Source organism: Schistocerca cancellata, chromosome 2, assembly GCF_023864275.1.
Source record: "Schistocerca cancellata isolate TAMUIC-IGC-003103 chromosome 2, iqSchCanc2.1, whole genome shotgun sequence".
Taxonomy (NCBI): Eukaryota; Metazoa; Arthropoda; class Insecta; order Orthoptera; family Acrididae; genus Schistocerca; species Schistocerca cancellata.
The window spans coordinates 73,475,144-73,496,886 of NC_064627.1; the positions used below are offsets into that span (position 1 = coordinate 73,475,144).

The 21,743-nt window shown below is 43.4% G+C and overlaps 1 protein-coding gene across 3 annotated transcripts in view; it reads right to left on the bottom strand.

The window, feature by feature from the left end:
- LOC126161343 (fibronectin type 3 and ankyrin repeat domains protein 1-like) overlaps positions 1-21,743 on the bottom strand; it is a 109,520-nt gene that overhangs the window by 63,111 nt on the left and 24,666 nt on the right. For all 3 annotated transcript variants that reach the window (XR_007534899.1, XM_049917108.1, XM_049917107.1), the window contains exon 2: positions 19,087-19,136. Coding sequence is in view for 2 of the 3 variants with exons in the window: in XM_049917108.1 (XP_049773065.1) it covers positions 19,087-19,136 (50 nt within the window). In the remaining variant the exon portion in view is untranslated. The remainder of the gene's footprint in view (positions 1-19,086; positions 19,137-21,743) is intronic.

Here is a 21,743-nt window from a genome sequence, read left to right on the forward strand (position 1 = left end):
TAGGAGGGCCCGCCTGCGATCTCTAATTGCCTCAGTGATCGCGGGTGACCACCAAGGCACAGTCCTCTGCCGAGGGGACCCGGAAGAACAGGGAATTGCGGATTCCATGGCAGAAACAATGCCGGCGGTGATCGTGGCATTGGAAAGGGGCTCAACAGTGGCAATCGAGGTGAACAAGTCCCAGCCAGCATTATTCATAGCCCATCTGGAGGGCCCCCAGAATAGGGATGCTGTGGCAGTGACAGAAAGATCGGAAAGTGGTCACTACTGCACAAGTCATCATGCACATGCCATTGGACGGATGGTAGAAGGTTAGGGCTGCAGATCGGAAGGTCGATGGCTGAGTACGTGCCATGCGCCACACTGAAATGTGTGGAGGCACCATTATTTAAGATGGAAAGGTTGAGCTGTGCCAGCACTTGCTCAATGACAGTTCCTCAGCCTGTTGCCACTGATCCACCCCATAGAGGGTTATGGGCATTGAAGTCGCCCAGTGACATAAAATGTGGTGGCAGCTGGGCTATCAGCGCAGCCAATACATACTGCGGGACATCATCATCCGGTGGGAGATAGAGACTGCAGACAGTAAAAGCCTGAGGCATCCACACCAGAACAGCAACAGCCTCTAAAGGTGTTTGAAGAGAGACACTCACTGTAAAGAGAGTTAAGGACGTAGATGCAGGTGTTACCAGATACCCTCTCATAAGGGGCCTGGTTCTTATAACAACCCCGATAGCCACGGAGGGTGGTGGTTCACATTGTCGGAACCCAAGTTTCCTGGAGAGCAATGCAGAAGAAAGGGTGAAAGCTGATAAGTTGGCAGAGCTCAGCAAGGTGGTGGAAAAAACCGCTGCAATTCCACTGGAGTTTGACACTGTCCACAGCCGAAAATGGCGTGAAGGGACCGAGGACGCAGATTATGCCGCTGGGTCACATACTGCTACCGACTGAGTACGTGTGCGTTCGACATCCATTATGCATGAGGGTTCGACGAGATCTAGGTCCTCGACGGACGGCAGAATCTCCACCTCATCCTCAGACACAGACGCAGCTCGTAGGGAGTGGTGGGATGGGTGCCACCGCAAGGTCTGGATTCTTGGGTGCCTTCTTCTTTTTCTGTTTTTCTCACTGTTCCTTATGTGGTTCTGGCTGGCAGGGCTTCACTGGGTCAGTCTCAGGGATGGAGGAGGACCAAGAAGCCCTATGACCAGCTGTGGTTGCTTCAGCTACTGGCGGTTGTCTGCTTTTCCACTGGTCAGAACCCAGAAAGGGGGGGACCCAAGAGACCCCTTCCTGGTGAGAGGAGCTGAAGAAGACCTACACTCCTCCAGGTGGGAAGTGGGAACTGATTTGGGGGAGGGGGGGGGGTTGCTCCTGAAGTAGGTGATGCCGGAGCAACAGGGAAGGAAGTGCTCCCCCCCCCCCCCTCTCCCCCCCACCATCAAGGGGGCAGGTGTAGACTTACGGCTCTGAGTGCTGCCTGGAATTGTTGCAATGGATGGGGTGACAATTGTTCTTGTAGCAGCGGCATATGAGGAGACCATAGCCACAGGATGTAAGTGCTCAAATTTTCTCTTAGCCTCAGTGTAGGTCAGTCGGTCCAGCATTTTATATTCCATGATTTTCCTCTCTTTCTGTAAAATCCTGCAGTCTGGTGAGGAAGGTGAATGATGCTCTCAACAGTTGACACAGATAGGAGGCAAGGCATATGGAGTATTGGGATGTGATGGGCATCCGCAATCTCAACATGTGAGGCTGGAAGTACAGCGGGAAAGCACATGGCCGAACTTCCAGCACTTAAAGTACCGCATCGGGAGAGGGATATATGGCTTGACATCACAGCGGTAGACCATCACCTTGACCTTCTTGGGTAATATGTCACCCTTGAAGGCCAAGATGAAGGCACCAGTGGCAACCTGATTATCCCTCAGACCCCGATGGATGCGCTGGACGAATTGTGTTCTAGGTTGGCGCGCAGTTCATTATCAGACTGCAAAAGAAGATCCCTGTGGAATATAAGACCCTGAACCATATTCAAGCTCTTATGGGGCGTGATGGAAACAGAAACATCCCCCAGCTTGTCACAGACAAGGAGCGCCCGTGACTGCCCGGCAGAGGATGCTGTTTTGATCACGACTGACCAAGAGCGCATCTTGGACAAGCCCTCCACCTACCCGAACTTGTCCTATAAATGCTCCACAGAAAACTAAGGCTTTGTTGACATGAATGGATCCCCATCAACTCATGTACAGACGAGGTATTGGGGCGAATAAGTGTCATCGCCATCTTTAGCCTTTCGCTCCACCCATGGTGTGGGCAAAGAGAGAAATGGTTTGGGGTCATACTGCTGTGCATTTAAATGAGCCCTTGAACACTTGGAGACTGCTGGTGGCTGGCCACCAGCAAGAGAAGATGTGCCATGCTTCATTGCCTGTCATCCGCCCTGATGCCACCCATTCCGACCAAGGGCCCTCCACACCGGTGCCACCCAGCCGCAGCAAGGGCCACCTGGCAGGATGGCCATTGCCTGGAGTCCTGATGCCCCAGGGAGATAGGCATCTACTCCTTGGCATACGTAGTGAGTTAATGGTGCAGGCATCAGCAGAGCGATCTCTGTGTTGTCATGGGGCTACCATCAACAGGGTACGTGGCGGCCCCACCACAACGGACTGGGTACCGTGCTGGATATCAGGTGCAAAGAAGTCCATGGTAGCTGTCGGCGCAGCAAGTGACACTGCATAGTGGAGGGCGGAGACTGCACCCAGGGATGTATCCTCGCCCTAGAAATGGAGAATGAGCAGGACTGCAATGCGACAAGGAGAAAGGGTGCTAAGATCTTAACGCACTATGGACACGATGCACCATGTGAGGCATCCTTCCCCAATTGGCATGCTCTGTGGGAAAATTTTGCAGAATGGAGGTCAAACCCTACAGGGGACCATCACATAAAAGCCAAAACATGTGAGACTCATTTTAGTCACCTCTTATGACAGGCAGGAATACCGCGGGCCTATTCTTACCCCCGAACCCGCAGGGGGGAGGGGGAGAGATATGGAGGTGGAAGGAGGGAAGAGAGAGAGGCAGGTACGATGAATGATGGAGAAGAGATGGAAATGTTAGAAATGAGAAGGTGAGAGACAGACAAGAAATGGACGGCAGATGTGCACATATGGCACAGGTCACATATGATTAGAATGTGACAAGCTGTGGCTGTTAAGCCCATTCAAAAGTCACGCATAGATAGACTATGTGTTTATTGCAGATTCATGCTACAATGGAATTTTCCAAGGAGGATGTAGATGTTCCTTACGCCAATTATATAAATAACACAGGTGGGTGTCCAAAAGTTAAGACATATTATAGATCAACAGTGATATTACGAGGGCAAAAGCTGATTGGCAGAGAGAAAGGCTGAAGGGGCAGATGCAAAATATAAGAATGCAATAGCAGAGGGCCTATACCTTCTGCCCTGCTCAAGAGCTAAAACACCAAGAGACATACATGCAGATTACTTAATATATATTAAATGACTATGTTTAAAATGTAACACAGCATGGCAAGAGAAATTTCATGTAGCAGGTAGCCATCAAATGTCGTTTAAAAGCATATGTCGACAAAAGGCCACATGTTGTGAAGTGACAGTGTGTGAGGTGGAAGGCTGTGATAGACCACTCAACCATAATGGCTTCCAAAGAAAGATAGGTGGGGGGGATTACTCCTTGTGGCAGTAACAAATGGTTACCACAGTAGGGGAGAGGTTATTCAAGGTACTTGGTGCACAAGATGAGAAGGCTTACTTTAATAATGACCATTTAAAAGTATTGAGGCCTTTTCTGTACACTTGTATGTCTAGAATAAGGGTCCAAAAGAACACTGATTTCGGTCATGAAATTCTGATATAAATTTTGTACAGAAATCTAAAGCTCTTAAGTTTCACTATGAACAACTTAAGTTTTTCCCAAGCACTTAGTGAGTTTGTGTGTGAAAAAACAGTGAATATCAAAGTCAAAAGATGATGGCCACCTTCTTTGGAACTCTTTGCCTGCATTAAAAAACTGCAAAGATGCACCAAAATGACGAATGTTTCTATACAAAAAAGTATCGGGTGTGCTAAGGAATGTTGCAACATGGATTTCAGGTAAAATGATACCACATAGGCAAGCAGATAGGGACAGAGTGCACATTAATTTAATTGAACACTGGTGAAGGAAAGTTTCCACTTATGTAAACATTACAAAGAACTGCAGAAGTGAAAGAGTTACCTGTTTGAAAGTCACAGTAAACATGAAAAATAACAAAAATAAATAAAAATAAATTTAAAAAATTACATGTGTAATATTTTCAATTTTTAAGAGTGACACTTTGAAAAAAAGAACAGAAATAGAAGTTTCAAAACAGCAGACAGACTTGATAGGAGACAGCTTGACTTAACTACAGAATAGTGCAGCATTAATTAACAGAAAACACTGTGAATTTCAGGTACAATTACCCAAGTGCAATATTGAGATGTAGTCAAACGATTGTGTTAACGATACTTAGCAACAAACCGAAATACTCAACAACTGTGAGATACATCCTCAGAGAAAAACAACAGAATTCCTCTGGTGGGACAATTACTGAAATAATTTGTCATGCTTTCATAATGCTTGTCGGTGTGTAGCAGATTGCAAACAAGTACAGATTGCAAGGAAAACTTGAGTAATTCTTTTCTCTTCTTCGAATGCATAATACATACGACATACAAAAATTAAAAATTGTTCTTGACTGTCAAAAAACTGACAAACAAAAATATGACACCGTAAGACCTTTGTAAAATATCTGATGAACATCACAAAGCTTCACCAAAAAGGACTGAGGTTCTAGCAGAAGGACAATGATAGAAAGCAGAAAGAGATCACTTCAGATCTAAAACAAGTGAAATTTACACAAAAGTACTGGTAAACAGAGCACAAAGCAGTAGGACAGGGGCATTTGGTATGGAGTCAGAGTTAGGCATTTACAGTCAATAAGCTTGTAAAAAAAAAAACAACAACCACCACCACCACCTTAAGACTAAATAGGCTTATATAGCCATTACAGACCAAGTGGAATAGCCAGACATTTAATAAGCAAAATAAGCACTGTACCAAGGATGTCAATGATTACAAACACAAAATACATTGTTAAAATCAAGCTAAAAATAAATAGATTGTAAATGGAGGTAAATTAAAAACTAACAACGAAGTGAAAGCTAAAGGCATCAAATGAGATCAGTATTCAATTTATGTTGTAGGTAAGTGTATTAGTTAACATAGTTGTGTCATTCAATTTAAAACATTTGACATCAGCAAAACTGCTCAGATGTACTGAAAAGTGAGTTCCATACAAGAGGGTGTTTAGGTACGTATTGCCTAACTTACTGTAGACGATGAAACAGGCATTTGCATCATTAGTGCTGTTATCCAAATGATTTTCACTGTACCACCAGGTAGCTCCTAACTATTCTCATCACAGAGATATATGGTTTGATTTGAGTTTACAACCAAGGCTCGCTGTTCAGAACATCCTCACACCTGTAATGTGGGACCACTATCAAAATTGTACATAATTCCACGTAGGTGGACTTCTTGATTTGGTAATCAACAATGGTTTGGAAACAGCGAAATATTCTTGCTATTGCCTCCAAACAACTTTAAAAGTATACTCGCATGGTTTGTATTTAATCTTTATACTGGAAACTTATAACATAGGACTGGGAGGTTACATAACTGTCTTTCACTGTCCCATGTAGGCAACAAACAGAAAACAAATCTCTGAACAGTATTCAATACAAGTACACTCAAATCTCTCATATCTAATACCATTACAAATCACATTAATGCAGTGTACCAAGAAAAAAAAAAAAAAACATAAACTCTCAAAGTCTAAAATGCACGTGGTCACTGGCTGCATAAAAATGTTTGTTGCCCCACCAGTGACTAAAATTCCAACTATGCTGAAACTGTCTTGAGATACTCTATTCCCTGTTCTTTACCAAGAAAGTTGTGTATAGGGCAGTAAAAGAACAGGACTGCAGAACTGAAATGGAAAATGCTTCAATTAGCTGAGAAGCTCATGATTGCCAGCCACATACTCAAAGTATCATTTTCTCTAAATAGCACTAACGCTTCATACCACAGGAAATAACATTTATAATACCACATCTACAAAATAACACAGTCCACAAGGAAAGTCTTATAATGCTCTGATGACAGCGCTGGAAGGAACCACAAATAAAATGTTTGAAAAAGATATTTTCTTGGCAAGCTGCTATTCTCTACAGACAGTTATGAGCTGCACCATCCTCCATATGGTGATTTCTTGGTTGTGGCTTCCAGCAGGCCGTATGTGAGCGATGTGAAACTTACTATCTGTCATTCTACAATGTGCAGCATGCACAGAGCAGAGCTGAGCAGTGACGAGGCTGCATTGTAGGAACGAGGAGCTGATGTCTGCTATGTGAAGCCTCTGATGGTAGATACTAGCATGGCAAATACCTCAGCATTTTTCAACTGCACAGCGTCGCTCAGCTGTAGTGGCATGATGTATGGGATGTCAATGTGGTAGTGGCAGCGTACAGCTAACTGTAGTGCATTCATCTGTATCTAGGGAAGTCCAGTGGCGACTAACCAGGAGCACGTGCTACACAACACAGTTTTGATTTGCCCACAGTGCCTTCTATTACAATCACATCAAAGACAGGAAATGCATGGAGCCGAACTTCGGTACACTTGTGCACAGAAGTATGCTTAAGAGCCACCTCTGAGACTGAAGAAAATGAAAATAGGATCTCGATGTCCTGCTTCTCATCAGCAGTTTGCACACAGCTGGGACAAGAGGGACGTGGACAGAGTGGGCAAGATGTGCTTGCTAGGGGCAAATAATGGGATGCTCCACAATGGAGGCAGTTATTCCATATGCCAGTCATATACACAACAAGAGTGGGTGGCCAAAACTTAAAAGATATTGCAAAGAAACAGGGATGTTACAAGGACAGAAGCTGAATAGTTGACACAAGGGCAGATGCAAATTACAATACAAACAGGGACAAAATAAAAGAGAGAAGCAGTAGATGGCCTAAGCCACTCACCCTGTAGGAGGAGAGCTAAAACACAAGAGACACACAGACAGATGGCTTAAAGCTGCTTTCCTGGGAACATGAAAAAACACAAAAGAGTGCAATTCAGAAGAGGCCTGTTTCTGCAGGCACTTGCAGGAGGCAGTCACATGGCCTCTCCCCCACACCTCATGATTGGTTATTCAAAGGACACCTGGCTATGCTGCGTCCTAGTACAGGTTCTGCTCTGCCCTCAAGTTATTGGCGCATTTATTCACCATGCATATAGGAGCACATGTAGGGGTGCTGAATATAAAATCTTAATAATGTAGAAAGACAATAAAAATTATTAACTTCTTGGGGTCCAAATTGCGAATGATGAATAGTATTGTACATAGAGAGTAGAATGGGAGGGAGGGAGGGAGGGAGGGAGGGAGAGAGAGAGAGAGAGACTATTTACGGTAGCGCACGAGACGGAGTCTCTGCAGATGCTCGATTGAACAACAGCATAGCATGAAAATGGATTAATTCCACCCTCTGTTGCAGCAGCCGTCTGCTTCTACTCCAGCTTATGGTGCTGCAGCTGCTCCTTTCCACACGGCAAAAATGCAAGGCCATGGCAGTTACAATGGAGCACTATGAAAATAAAGAGAAGTCACATTTGAAAGAATGTCGTGTGTCATCAATTTTGTGTTCGTGAACAGAAGGAGTGATGCACTGCAGATGAGCTGCACAGTTAGGAGAGAACAACTGTACTTTTATTCACACTAATGAAATGAAGTACAATACACAAGTGACGTCACTGAGGCTTTGGTCAGCCAAGAGCATTACACTGCTTGAGGACAAGCAGCAATTGCAGCTGTAGCCCCAGATGGTTGCAGATGATGATGATGATGATGATGATGATGATGAGGATTAGTGGTTTAGGGTGCAAAATGGCGATGTCATCAGTGCTCTTTGAGGTGGTGTTCAGCAAGGGGGCAGTCCTGGACAGCCATGGGGGCTGTCCACTAAGGTGAGAATCCTGGATGGTTTGCGATGATGTGCAGGTTTTGGGGTGGGGTGGGGGGCACACAACTACAGTGGTCATTAGCGCCCAGACTAAATTATGGATGCACTGTGAGGCACATTGTTAAAACAGCAACTAAAAAGGACAACACTATAAAAGGCACATTAAAAGGCAAGGGATTAAAAGAAAAACAGCATAATCAAATGTCCTTAGGCAGGTTTGTTAAGTGGATAAAACGAAGAACGCGGGCAGCTGCTCCTGGGTCATCCACTAAAATTTCATCCAGAGTACACGACAGGCCAAGATCAATGTGCAGTGTATTAAAATTCGGACAGGGTGTTAAAATGTGGCATACCGTCAGCAATTGCCCACATGGGCAGAATGGTGCCGGCGCAGCCGTCAGCAGATGGCAGTGGCTGAACTGGCAGTGTCCAATCCGTAACCAGGCCAAAACGACCTCCTCCTGCCGAGAAGGGCATGAAGAGGGTGTCCAAGCTGTGGGGAGAGGTTTCAAGGCCCGAAGCTTGTTTTCAGTAAGGGTAGACCAATTGGCATGCCACAGCGATAAAGTGCGCTGACAAATGACCCTGCTAAAATCAGGTGAAGGCACACAACAAGAAGCTGTCCGAGGCTGGAGGACCGCAGCCTTGGCCGCGGCATCTGCAGCTTCGTTCCCAGGGATACCAACATGGCCAGGAACCCACATTAAAGGTAACCGAAGAACAGTCGTCCACCAGATGCTGAAGAGTGCGTTGGATCCGGTGCACGAAAGGGTGAACTGGATACGGATCACTGAGGCTCCAGATGGTGCTCAGGGAATCAGAGCAGATGACATAAGCAGAATGCCGGTGGCGGCGGATGTAAAGAACAGCCTGATAGAGGGCAAATAGCTCAACTGTGAAGACCGAACAACTGCCATGGAGCCGGTATTTGAAACTGTGTGCCCCGACAGTAAAAGAACACCCGACACCGTCATTGGTCTTAGAGCCATCTGTATAAATAAAGATCGTATTAATGAACTTCGAACAAAGTTCGATAAACCGTGAGCGGTATACCGATGCTGGGGTAAACTCCTTTGGAAGCGAGCTGAGGTCAAGGTGAACGGGAACCTGAGCCTGGAGCCAAGCTGGCGTTTGGCTCTCGCCTACTCTAAAGGTTGCAGGGAGTGGAAAATCAAGTTGCTGAGGGAGGCGATGAAAGAGATCTCCAGGGGGTAGCGGGGCAGACACATACAACCCGTATTGACGGTCAAGAGAGTCGGCAAAAAAGGAGCAATAAGACGGGTGGTCGGGCATTGATAATAGCCGACAGGCATACCGACAAAGCAGTATATCGCGCCGGTAGGTTAGTAGCAATTCACCGGCTTCAGCATGAAGACTCTCGACGGGTCTAGTATAGAATGCTCCGATCGCAAGACGTAACCCCTGATGATGTATAGAGTGGAGGCAGCGTAAGATGGACGGCCGTGCAGAGGAGTATACAAAGCTCCCATAATCCAGCTTTGAGCAGACGATCGACCGATATAGGCGAAGTAGGACGGTTCGATCCACTCCCCACGACGTACTGCCGAGAACACGGAGGACATTTAGGGAACGGGTATAATGGGCAGCCAAATATGACACATGTGGAGGCCAGCTAAGTTTCCTGTCAAATGTAATATCTAAAAATTTTGTTGTCTCCACGAATGGGAGAGCAATGGGACCGAGATGTAAGGACTGTGGGAGACTTAATACAGACCGTCTTCTCTGCAGAAAAACGGAAGCCATTGGCGACACTCCAGGAGTAAAGAAGGTCAAGACAATGCTGAAGATTGCGCTCCAGGAAACATGTACGCTGCGTGCTGCAGTAGATGGTAAAATCGTCTACAAAATGGAGGCCTGATACATCAACTGGGAGGCAATCCATTATTGGATTGATCACTATGGCGAAGAGAGTGATGTTCAAAACTGAGCCCTGTGGCACCCCATTCTTCTGGCGAAAGGCGTCGGACAGGACAGAACCCACACGTACCCTGAACTTTCAATCCACTAAAAATTCACGAATAAAAAGAGGGAGGCAACTGCGAAGGCCCCATGTATGCATGGTGCGGAGAATGCCCACCCTCCAACAGGTGTCATAAGCCTTCTCCAAATCAAAGAACACAGCCACTGTCTGGTGCTTCCGCAAGAAGTTATTCATAATGAAGGTCGACAAGGTAACCAGATGGTCAACAGCAGAGCGGTGCCTACAAAATCCACATTGTACATTGGTAAGTAGGCATCGAGATTCAAGCCGCCAAACCAAACAAGAGTTAACCATTCATTCCCATCACCTTACAGACATGGCTGGTAAGGGAAATGGGTCGATAACTGGGAGGCAAGTGCTTGTCCTTCCCCGGCTTAGGAATCGGGACAATAATAGATTCGCACCAGCATGTGGGAACATGATCCTCAATCCAGATGCGATTATAAAAATGAAGAAGAAAACCTTTACCTGCAGGAGAAAGGTTCTTCAGCATATGAATATGAATAGAATGAGGCCCCGGAGCGGAGGACCATGACTGGGCAAGTGCACTTTCGAGCTCCCGCATGGTGAATGAAGCATTGTAACTTTCATGGTTCAAGGAGCGGAAGTTAGGTGGCCTTGCCTCCTCTGCCTGTTTTCTGGGGAGGAAGGCAGGGTGGTAATGAGCAGAGCTTGAAACCTCTGCGAAAAATCGGCCGAAGGCATTGGAGACATCCTTAGGGGCCACAAGGACGTCATTCGCGACTGTCAAGCCAGAAACTGGTGAGTGGACCTCAGCGCCAGATAGCCGGTGCAGGCTACCCCAGACAACAGAAGAAGGAGTAAAACTGTTGAAGGAACTTGTGAAAGCAGCCCAGCTGGCTTTCTTGCTTTCTATAATAACACGACGACACTGCACACGTAATCGTTTATAATTAATACAATTCGCCATCGTAGGGTGGCGTTTGAAGGTGCGTAAAGCACATCGACGAGCATGTATAGTGTCTCTACATGCCGCAGTCCACCAGGGGACCGGTATGCGATGTGGAGAAGAAATAGTATGAGGGATGGAATATTCAGCAGCAGTGAGAATGACTTCCGTGAGGTGTGCGACCTGACTATCGCAGCTTGCGAAGTTTTGATCCTGCAATGTAGCCCTGGAAGAGAAGAGCCCCCAATCTGCTTTGGAGATGTTACAACTAGTTAGGCATGGAGATGGGGTATGATGCAGGAGATGGATAACACAAGGGAAGTGGTCATTCGAATACGTATCAGAAAGAGCGTACCACTCAAACTGACGTGCAAGTGGGGTAGTACATATAGAGAGGTCTAAATGGGAATAGGTGCGAGTTGTGTCCGAGAAAAAAGTAGGGGCGCCAGCATTGAGGCAGACAAGATTGAGGTGGTTGAAAAGGTCTGCTAACAGGGAGCCTCTCGGGCAGGATGCTGGAGAGCCCCAAAGGGGATGGTGGGCATTGAAGTCTCCAGTCAACCCACTTGGAGGAAGAACACGTGTGCACACAGCATATCACGTAGAATGGTAAAGGTGGTCGCAGTCACAGTGCTGTATACTGGGACAAGTGTGCTGCTAGCAGTGAGGCTGGTGCCACTCGATTTCGTGATGGTAATGGAAAGGTTGGTCATAAACAACCTGGGCTACTTACATTATTGTTGTGTTGTTTGCATATGACCTCCCATGGCGGTGTTGTCTGCAGATTGTAGCTGCAGCAACCTGTAGTCCATGCCTGTATGCTTGGTTGTAACAGAGGGAGCCACCTGGGGACTCCATAATTTTATTTCCTGAAACCACTCATGGAACTTTTCAAACACACATTGTCTGTTGTAACAATTACTAAATGCAGACATTTTATCCAAAACTAAAATATGAGGTCTGTTCAAATATTCTGGAATTGTGATCACAAATTTTTCTACAAGTACCTTCCTGAAAGTATTTGTATGGAGTGTAGCCATGTAGGGAAGTGAAACATGGACGATAAATAGTTTGGACAAGAAGAGAATAGAAGCTTTTGAAATGTGGTGCTACAGAAGAATGGTGAAGATTAGATATGTAGATCACATAACTAATGAGGCCAAATTTAGCATTGAAGGGCAGCGTGGAGGGTATAAATTGTAGAGGGAGACCAAGAGATGAATACACTAAGCAGATTCAGAAGGATGTAGGTTGCAGTAATTACTGGGAGATGATGAAGCTTGCACAGGATAGAGTAGCATGGAGAGCTGCATCAAACCAGTCTCAGGACTGAAGACCACCACCACAACAACAACAACCTTTCACTTATTGTGCATGGTCCCTTTAAAAAAAAAAAAAAAAAAAAAAAAAAAAAAAAAAAAAAAAAATTCTCCTCCACAATCGATGCACCACTCTCATTGCTGTTTCCATTTACAGAGCAGTCTTGATATGCCTTTTGCTGGATTGAGCAAAGTGCCGTCTGCAAATTTTCTTTTATCTCATCTGTCATTGCAAATCTTCATCTTTTCAATGGGGTTTTCAACTTTGGAAATAAAAAAGTCTGCAAGGCCAGCTCTGGAGAGTATAGAGGATGAGGCAGCACAGTGATTCTGTTTTTTGTGCAACAATCACACACCAACAGGGATGAATGTGCAGGCGCATTATCCTAAAGCAAGAGCCACGAATTGTCTTGCAAAAATTTCAGGCTGTTTCCTTCTCACAGGTGTCGCAACACATCCTGATGGTACCATCAATTAACAATTTGTCCCTGTGGTATGAATTCATGATGAACTAATCCTTCAAAGTCGAAGAAAACTTTCAGCATGGCTGTAAAATTTTACCTGAGCTGACTGATGAGCTTCTTTTGGTCTTTGAGAACCATTCCTGATGAACTATGAAGACACATCTTGCTCTCAATATCATAAACATAGACCCACATCTCATCACCAGTTATAATTCTCTTAAGGAACATCTCGTTCTCATTTGCGCGATCCAAAAGTTCTTCACAGATTGCGAGGCAAAGGTGTTTCTGGTCTTGACTCATGAGCCGGGGGCCCAACTTGGCGGCAACATGATGCATTCCATGACGCTGTGTTAGGATTTCATGACATGATCCAACTGAAATGTTACATTCTTCTGCAATATCTCGGACAGCCAATCTTCGATTGGTACGCACAGTTTCACTGACGTTCCTGACAAGAGTGTAGTCGGTAGATGTTGGAGGGTATCCTGAATGAGAGTCACATTTAACTTGCACTTGGCCATTTCTAAACCGTGTCAGCCATTCACTCTTTTATTTAAGTACGACTTAAGCACTCATTACCACAGGCTTCCTGAATCATTTGGTGTCTCTCTCTGAAGATTTTCTTTAGTTTCATGCAAAATTTAATGCTGATGTGTTGCTATTCTAACTCTGCCACTTTGAAATTCACAAACTCTATGACATGTTCTACTCAATACAGCACTGAACAATAGGTAACAGACATACACAAAGGAAACTTCTGGCAGTTCCACATTAAACACAGGCATGTGCAGGGATGCCAACCGCATTTCGCTTCCACACACCATTGGTGTGAAATCATGAATGTTCCAGAATTTTTTGAACAGACCTTGTATTCATAAGAAGACACCATGAAGATAACACAAATGCAGGCGTAGTCCTCTTCACATGATAACTACCCATTTTAATAAAATTGCAAGGGAGATTGCTTGGAGAGTGAAATACAGTCAGCAACATGTTGGTTTGAAAACGAAGGGGTGCTAATAGGACAATATAGAAAAGTTTTACCCCACCCACTCTTTTATTGCAAAACAGAATCGAACAAGAGTTTTGATGTCATTCACATATCGAGTGGTTTGTCAAGAATTGTGATTCTGTTGAGGATCCACAAATATGCGACAGTCTTTCACATGGGAACCGACTCCGGGGTGGAACACAAAGCGTTAAATAAAAGGATTATATACTGATATTTCATGAATGCTGTGAAAAGCGTTAGTCAAGTTCTACAATATCGCTGCTGGTTCTGGGAAAACAAATTACTTATTTCTGTTAGCAACTGCAATTTATGGAATAAAAGGTTTATGAGAAAATCATTAACAATGAAAATGCAGTAATAAATACTCAGCTAACTGCCTTCAGACACCAGTCATTGTGCCATATTATTTTCACACGAAACTTCTTGGTAGATTAAAATTGTGTGCCAGACTTGAACTCAGTACCTTTGCCTTTCATGGGCAAGTGCTCTATCAGCTGAGCTACCCAAGTGTGATTCATGATCAGCCCTCGCAGCCTTACCTCCACCCATATCTCATCTCATACTTAGCATAGTTCACAGAAGTTCTCCTACAAAACTTGCATGACCAGCACTCCTGGAAGAACGAATACCGTGGAGACATGGCTTGGCCACAGTCTGGGCGATGATCCTTTTTTTTCAGGAGCGCTAGTCTTGCAAGTTTCGCAAGAGAGCTCCTATGAAATGTGGGAGGTAGCAGTTGAGGTATTGGTGCAAGTAAAGCTGTGAGTATGAATTATGAGTCGTGCTTGGGTACCTCACGTGGTAGAGCACTTGCTCACGAACGACGAATGTTCTGAGTTCAAGTCTTGGTCTGGAACACTGTTGTAATCAGTCAATAAGTTTCATATCAGTGCACACTCCACTGCAGAGAGGAAATCTAATTCTTATTTCCACATATTTACATTGAACTAGAAGTTATTTAGCTATGAAAAGAGTAGCTTTGTTGGCATTCTCTAAACACTGTTTCACAAAAGCTTCCAGTAAATGCAATTATTACCCATGAATCTGATAAACATCACGATAACGTGAACAAAATCAGATTTGTGACAAAAAGCGACACTGCCAAATAGTTTTAAATTACAAGGAGACAGAAAAGCTGCTGAGCAATTACCTTCAGTAGGAGGTGTAATTCTTGGTACTGCCAATAAGACACATGAGAGACTAGTCTAGTTTTCAGAATTGTTAGTTCCTTCCTCAGGAAGGAAAAAGGGATAGGTTTGGGAACCTTAAAAATGAAAGATTAGCCACTCAGAATTCAGGATGAGGGGAACCCACTTGCTGCCAGACAAAGACGAAAGGGGAGAGTGGGTGTCAGAGGAGGTCAGAGATAGTACATATAAGATAGTATAGTATACTGGTATACATTGAGGGCCTTTGCCTGCTTCGGGACAGATATGATGTGACGATGGATTCAGATGCAGTGAGATGAAGTTGGGGGGACAAGGGAGAAAGGTGGAAGAAGCTGGTTGAAGAACAGGCTTCCTGCAGATGGTGGTGTACCGATGAAATTAATCCACACACAACAGGAATAAATGTAGTTTGTACTCGCATGAACAATCTAGACTTCTTTGTCTACTCAAAGGAGAAGTTTGTGTCCCGTATTTTTGACAATGGCTTTCCTAACGAGTGTGACACATGAGGGATACAGTAGCTCCTTCTTTCCACCACCATGACACCTAAAAAGTTATATTTACGAGAAGAATGAGGTATTTATTGACGCTATGGGCAGCAAAAGCACAGAGAAATGTGAGCTAACACAACAGTAAAGTTTAAATTTAGCACTCAGCTGTGGGAAATGGGTATCCCTCAATTAAGTGGAACAGTACATGTGAAACCCCCCGCCACTCTCTCTCTCTCTCTCTCTCTCTCTCTCTCTCTCTCTCTCTCTCTCTCTCTCTCTCTCGAATGCACAAATGAAAATGCTACTTCCCAACATGACCCACAAAAAATCTAACAGGGTTCAAAATGGTTCAAATGGCTCTGAGCACTATGCGACTTAACTTCTGAGGTCATCAGTCGCCTAGAACTTAGAACTAATTAAACCTAACTAACCTAAGGACATCACATACAACCATGCCCGAGGCAGGATTCGAACCTGCGACCGGAGCTGTCGCTCGGCTCCCGGAACTGTCGCTCGGCTCCAGACTGTAGCGCCTAGAACTGCACGGCCACTCTGGCCGGCAATCTAACAGGGGCTTAACAAGATTTGAGAGAATGGAGATGCCACAAATAAAGCACAGACAAGAACCCATGAATTACCGGCAGGAAGTGGAAGGAAGGAGACACCCTATCACGCGAGTACCAGTGTTACTTGGAAAATCTTAATCACCAAAATATATTACTCTCATTGTGTTTGTACTAATTTCTCCAGCATAGCACAGCAGCATCTCCTGAAAGCCTATCCCTGTGAAACTTCCATCCCTCTGCTCTTCTCTGTATTAGCAAAAAGTGAGTAGTTCAATAAAAGATCAATGATGGAAATTAGAGGGATGGAGAAAAACGAAAAGAAAGAGGTATTGGCAATAAAGAAAATAATTTAGTAAATGAATGAATAATGTTATAAATACAATAATAATTAAAGGAGAGTGGGATTTATGCTAATGCGGATTAAGTACAGGAAGTGCAGTGTGTGAGGATTTGCTGGAGAGCAAGTTCCCATTTCAGGAATTCAGGGAAACTACAAGTAGTACTAGGTGGGAGGATCCAGATAACCCGTGTAGCATAGCATAGCAGCTGCAACAGGAATTCAGGTCCCTCGAGTCATGCAGTAAAGATCATTCAGCAACACGGTACTAAAGTGATGCTTTCTTTGCGACATACTGATGTACTGCCTATTGGCTTTCCTCTTTGTATCATTATCCATTGTTCATTTAATCTTTCTTCTGATGTTTTGCTAGCAAGAGTCACAGATTCACCCTCCATTGTTGGAGGGCAGCTGAAGGTCATGAGACAAAAGCCAACAGGCAACGTGAGTACTGGGTGCCCTAAGGCAGACAGTTCTTCTGCATCCATCTGTGAACTAGGCCAATTTTGTGGTTGTCATTCCTTCGTAAAATACCATGCAGTGAACACACTGTAGTTGGAAAACAAGATGCATAATTTCACAAGTTGCTCTGTGTTTGATACTGTAGGAATCACCAGTGGTGGGGTTGGAGTATGTGATAGTAGGCGCAGGGCCGGTTTTACAATGGGGAAAAAATTACAAGGTTAGAAATCCAAGGGGTAGGGTAATGATCTAGTAATCTCATATTATTTGCCAGCCATGGGGAAAGGAAATCAGTTAAATATGACCTCATTTTAGGGCTCTACTAGTACTCATTTGTTTCCATAGAGTTGTGTATGAAGGTGTATGGAGCTGCTTTTGTCCCTAAAGGTGGGTCCCTATCATCCAGAGATCCAAGTGACCTGTACTTCCTTTTCAACCTTCCCCTCCCCGATGAAGAAACTGATAAATTTGAATGCTGGGACAGCTTTTTGTATTTTTATACTTACCTGTTGGCTGTACCATGAGCCAAAATTGGAACCCATGAAATGCATTCACTGTTGCAAATATTAACTACCATCAGCTGTATAAGGTAGTGATGACAATGAAAATTTGTGCTGGATGGGACTTGAACCCGGATTTCCAATTTATCAGCGCATCATTAGGCTATCTGAGCACGACTCATGGCCACAGCCAAACCTCCATATGTTGTCAACCATATTTCTACAACCTGTACTCGTACATCCATTATGTATATTCCTGTACAGGGGAGACATTTTACTTGAAAATCATTTGCTTGGTGTTGGTGGATAAATATTATTCTGGCGTAACGTCAAGCACCAGCACATCGGCCAGGAACATTAAAGTAGAGAGGGCTGTGAGAAGATGTCAGCCAATAGTACAAAAACAAGATGGTAGCACCATCTACACGAAGAGGACATGAGTGCCATGCTGCCTGGCCACGGCTCAGTTGAAGATGAGCCATTCTACGAATGCTACAGCAGTGACTTACGAACTATATTGTTTTGCTTGTATTATGAATCGTATATACTGAAGAGATTGCTTATGTTTCATGTCACCCTTTGCTTGCGACATACCATTGTAAATTTTTCAAAGTTAAGTACTGTCATTTATCTTGCTGTAATAAAAATCTATTAATATTATTTGCTTGAATTGTTGTCTAGTGATCCGAGAAAGCAGGTTTCCTAGGCACGCTATATTAGACGAGTGGGCAGGACACAACAAATATAATGGTGCAGTGTCTGTTTTATTCTAAATTACTATGCAAAGCTCCTTTGGAAATACATGCGTGCCCAAAGAAACAGGCACTGCAGTTACTACAGCCATTGTGAAATACATGAAATATATTTGCAGTTGTGAATACAGACTACCATCAGCTGTATAATGGAATGATGAAAGTGAAAATATGTGCCAGATTGGGGTTCGAATCTGGATTTCCCGCTTATTGCGAGTGGTTGCTTTACCATTAGGCTATCTGAGCAAGGCTCATGGCAATATCATATTTATCTGCCGACACTAAGCAAACGACTTTCAAGTAAAATGTCTCTCCTGTAAAGGAATATGCATAATGGATGAGAAAGTTCAGTTTGTAGACACACAGTTCACGACATATGGAGGTTTGCATCTCGCCATGAGTTATGCTTAGATAGCCTAATGGTGAGTTGACCACTCACAATAAGTGGGAAATCAGAGTTCGAGTCCCAGTCTGGCACAAATTTCCATTGTCATCATTCCATTGCACATCTGATGGTAGTCCATATTTGTAACTGCAAATATATTTCATGTATTTCATAACAGCTGTAGTCACCATAGTGTCAGCATCATAATTCGGAATAATACAGGCACTGCAATATCATTTGGTACAACTCTAATCAGTTCATTTGTACAAATACATGGGCATAAACATCTGTATGGATATGAAATGAAATAATCAGTCGTAGGTAAAGCAGGTGGCAGACTTTGGTTTATCGGTGTGTATTGCTCCAATAGAGACAGTGAAGATGAGATTAAACTACTTACAGCATACACTTAAGTATTTAAGCAACAAGTGTTCCATACATGTGAAGGGACTATGAGGAAACTCTTAAGGTGATTACATGCTAAGTACTGTAGGCCATGCACTTCACAGGGGTTTGCAGGATATATAGCTGTAGATGTACTAAGAATTCCACTTCCACTACTGGCCAGCCAGAAACTGAGAAAAAAAGCCTTACCACGGCAACTGACGCTTCAGGATAACTGTCAACCTACCTTTTGCTGTTTGCGTTCTTCTCCAGTTCCATTAGTAGATTTTCAGTCTCCTGAAATGCAATCAAAATTTACATCTCCTTCAACAATAAAAAGTTGGAAGCACGCACTCAAATCTTTTTGTCCGAACAATCAAGCATAAGTAAACAGTAACATCACATCTGCAGCAATTGAGCAGAAGTCACAGTAATGATTTGGACAGCTGAAATTATGGAAGATTAGGTCTAAGAATACAGGTGTGTGTGTTTGCTTTAAAATTAATATTTACTGTTCCACTGTGCATATTATGCTGCAGAGTACAGCAAACCGAGAATTCTGAAATTAGAAACGAATGGTGCTAAATGAATATTATTTTTTATTGACATAAACAACTTACCCCTTACAGCAAAAGCTCAAGTTCGATGCTAGCATTCAGAGTGATAGACTGTTATTGACGAATCTTTCACCACCCGATCCTACACCAGCTCCTCAAATTCTATTGTACAGACAAATATTCAGTAAGAACCTCCACTCTGTGGCTTGAACAATCCATTACCCATAAGTTTTTATCTACAACAGTATGTTTCTTCCAATTGGGACAACACCTGTTGGGAAAGTTCTCACTTTACATTCATTTGTCTCTCGATGTGCTACATCCTGTCGGATCACACATTACATATGTCTGCAAGCTCCAGTGATCTGCATTTACACTAAGCAAACCACCATGAAGTGTATGGCAGATGGTACTTCCTTACGTACTGCTTATTAGGACTTCTGCCTATTCCACTGCATATAGATCATGGGAAGACGACTGCTCAAGTGCCACTGACTGGGCTGTAATTAGTCTATATTGTCTTACGATTATTATGGAGTGATATGTAGGGGATAGCAGTAATAAAATACTTGTCCTTGAAACTTTCCAACCTTCCATGGGAGCATCTGCCAGTTCAGATCCGTGATGCTCTCCTGTAGACCAAACAAAACTGTACTTGTTGCCCTTCAGTGTTTCACTCTAGTTATATTTGGTATGTGTCCCACACATACGAGCAAAACGATAGGAGAAACTTGTAAGCAATTTCCTCTCTGGACTGACAGCATCTTTTCCCTATCCCACAGATGACCAAAGTCAGCCACCTGCTTTATCTACCACTACATCATCACTCCACTTCATATTCCCACAAATTGTTCCATTCAGGTATTAATCTGACACATACTGCAATTCGTTGATACGGGAGTCACAAGGTACAGATTTTTTTTCTGTGATGTGTACAATTTTACATTTTGAATGCCCCACATTTGACAACTGGTTGTGAATTCCACTGATGGTGCGTCACAGACTGTGAACCATTTTCCGAGGTACCACCACCAACAGCGATGTGGCAGGTAGTCACTCATTACGAAATGCATGCAGTCTATGATTAGTGTACCCCATACTATCATTCACTGAATGATCATGTACTACCTCAGACATTTGTTTCCACACAGTGGCTCTTCATCTTGAAAGTCTGAATAATTTTGACACAAAAAGCTTGGAACACCCTGTACAATAATAATAATAATAATAATAATCTTGTTTCAATATTCTGGTGTCCTAGCCTGTTTGAGTTAACTCAGCTGAATATTTTGTGCACTTAATGATCCCGAGAAGTGCAAATTGGTAACTCAATTTTAAACAATGAATGAAAATATAATCCTTAGCTGTGGCTCTGCCAGATGTTTTTATACAGTAAGAAACATAGGAACAAATTAAAACAAAAACTGAATTGCCTGAATATAAATGTAGATAACAAGCCACATGGAACCACACTGGTAAAATAAGTTTACTCACACCTGTGCTGCCACGTGGCTGCTGCATCGCAGCCGCGAAGTGGGGCCGAGGCAGTTTCAGATAAGTTTTTACAGTCTGACAATAATTTATAGATTTATAGTTTTAGCTTGACGATGTCCACTATGGACAAATGGTAGTTATTTTTATTCTGAAGAAGGTTGGATTATCCTGATTGAAACCTAGGTAAATCTAGGTAATCTGTGCAACTGAGGCTGTTGATTTTTAAAACTAATATTTATACAGTTTCTGACAGGGCCACAAAATGTTGAAAATATTTTATCATTTATTATTTTTAAAACAATGCCAATGGCAGAAACAAGTATTACATTCACTACCTTCACCAACTCACAAAAAAGCTGTCACCTCTTAATCTAACCTGGACCTCAGGCTACACTACAGATTAGCGTTGTCATCACAGCTGCAATTTTTTATCACATTTGTTGGTTACCCCAGTTTATAACCAAACTGTTACTTTCCAACCTAATCTACACCTCTGGTTGTGATGCAGATTTCTTGTCAGAAATGTTATATGTAATGGGAAGTCATCTAGTGAAACCAAATTAATATCTAGGGATTCCCCAAGGATGTTTTTTCAGACCCTCTGCTGTTATTAATTTATATAAATTATTTGGGAGACGATCTGAGCAGCCCTCTTTGGAGATGGTGCTTTTGTTTACCATCCAGTAAAGTCATCAGAGGATAAAACAAAACAAATTGCAAAATGATTTAGACAAGATATCTGTATGATGCAAAAGTGACAGATCACTCCCAATAAAAAGTGAGGCGCAACACGAGTACTAGAAAGCTGGTTTAATTTTCTGTTATACACTGAATCACACAAATTTAAATATTG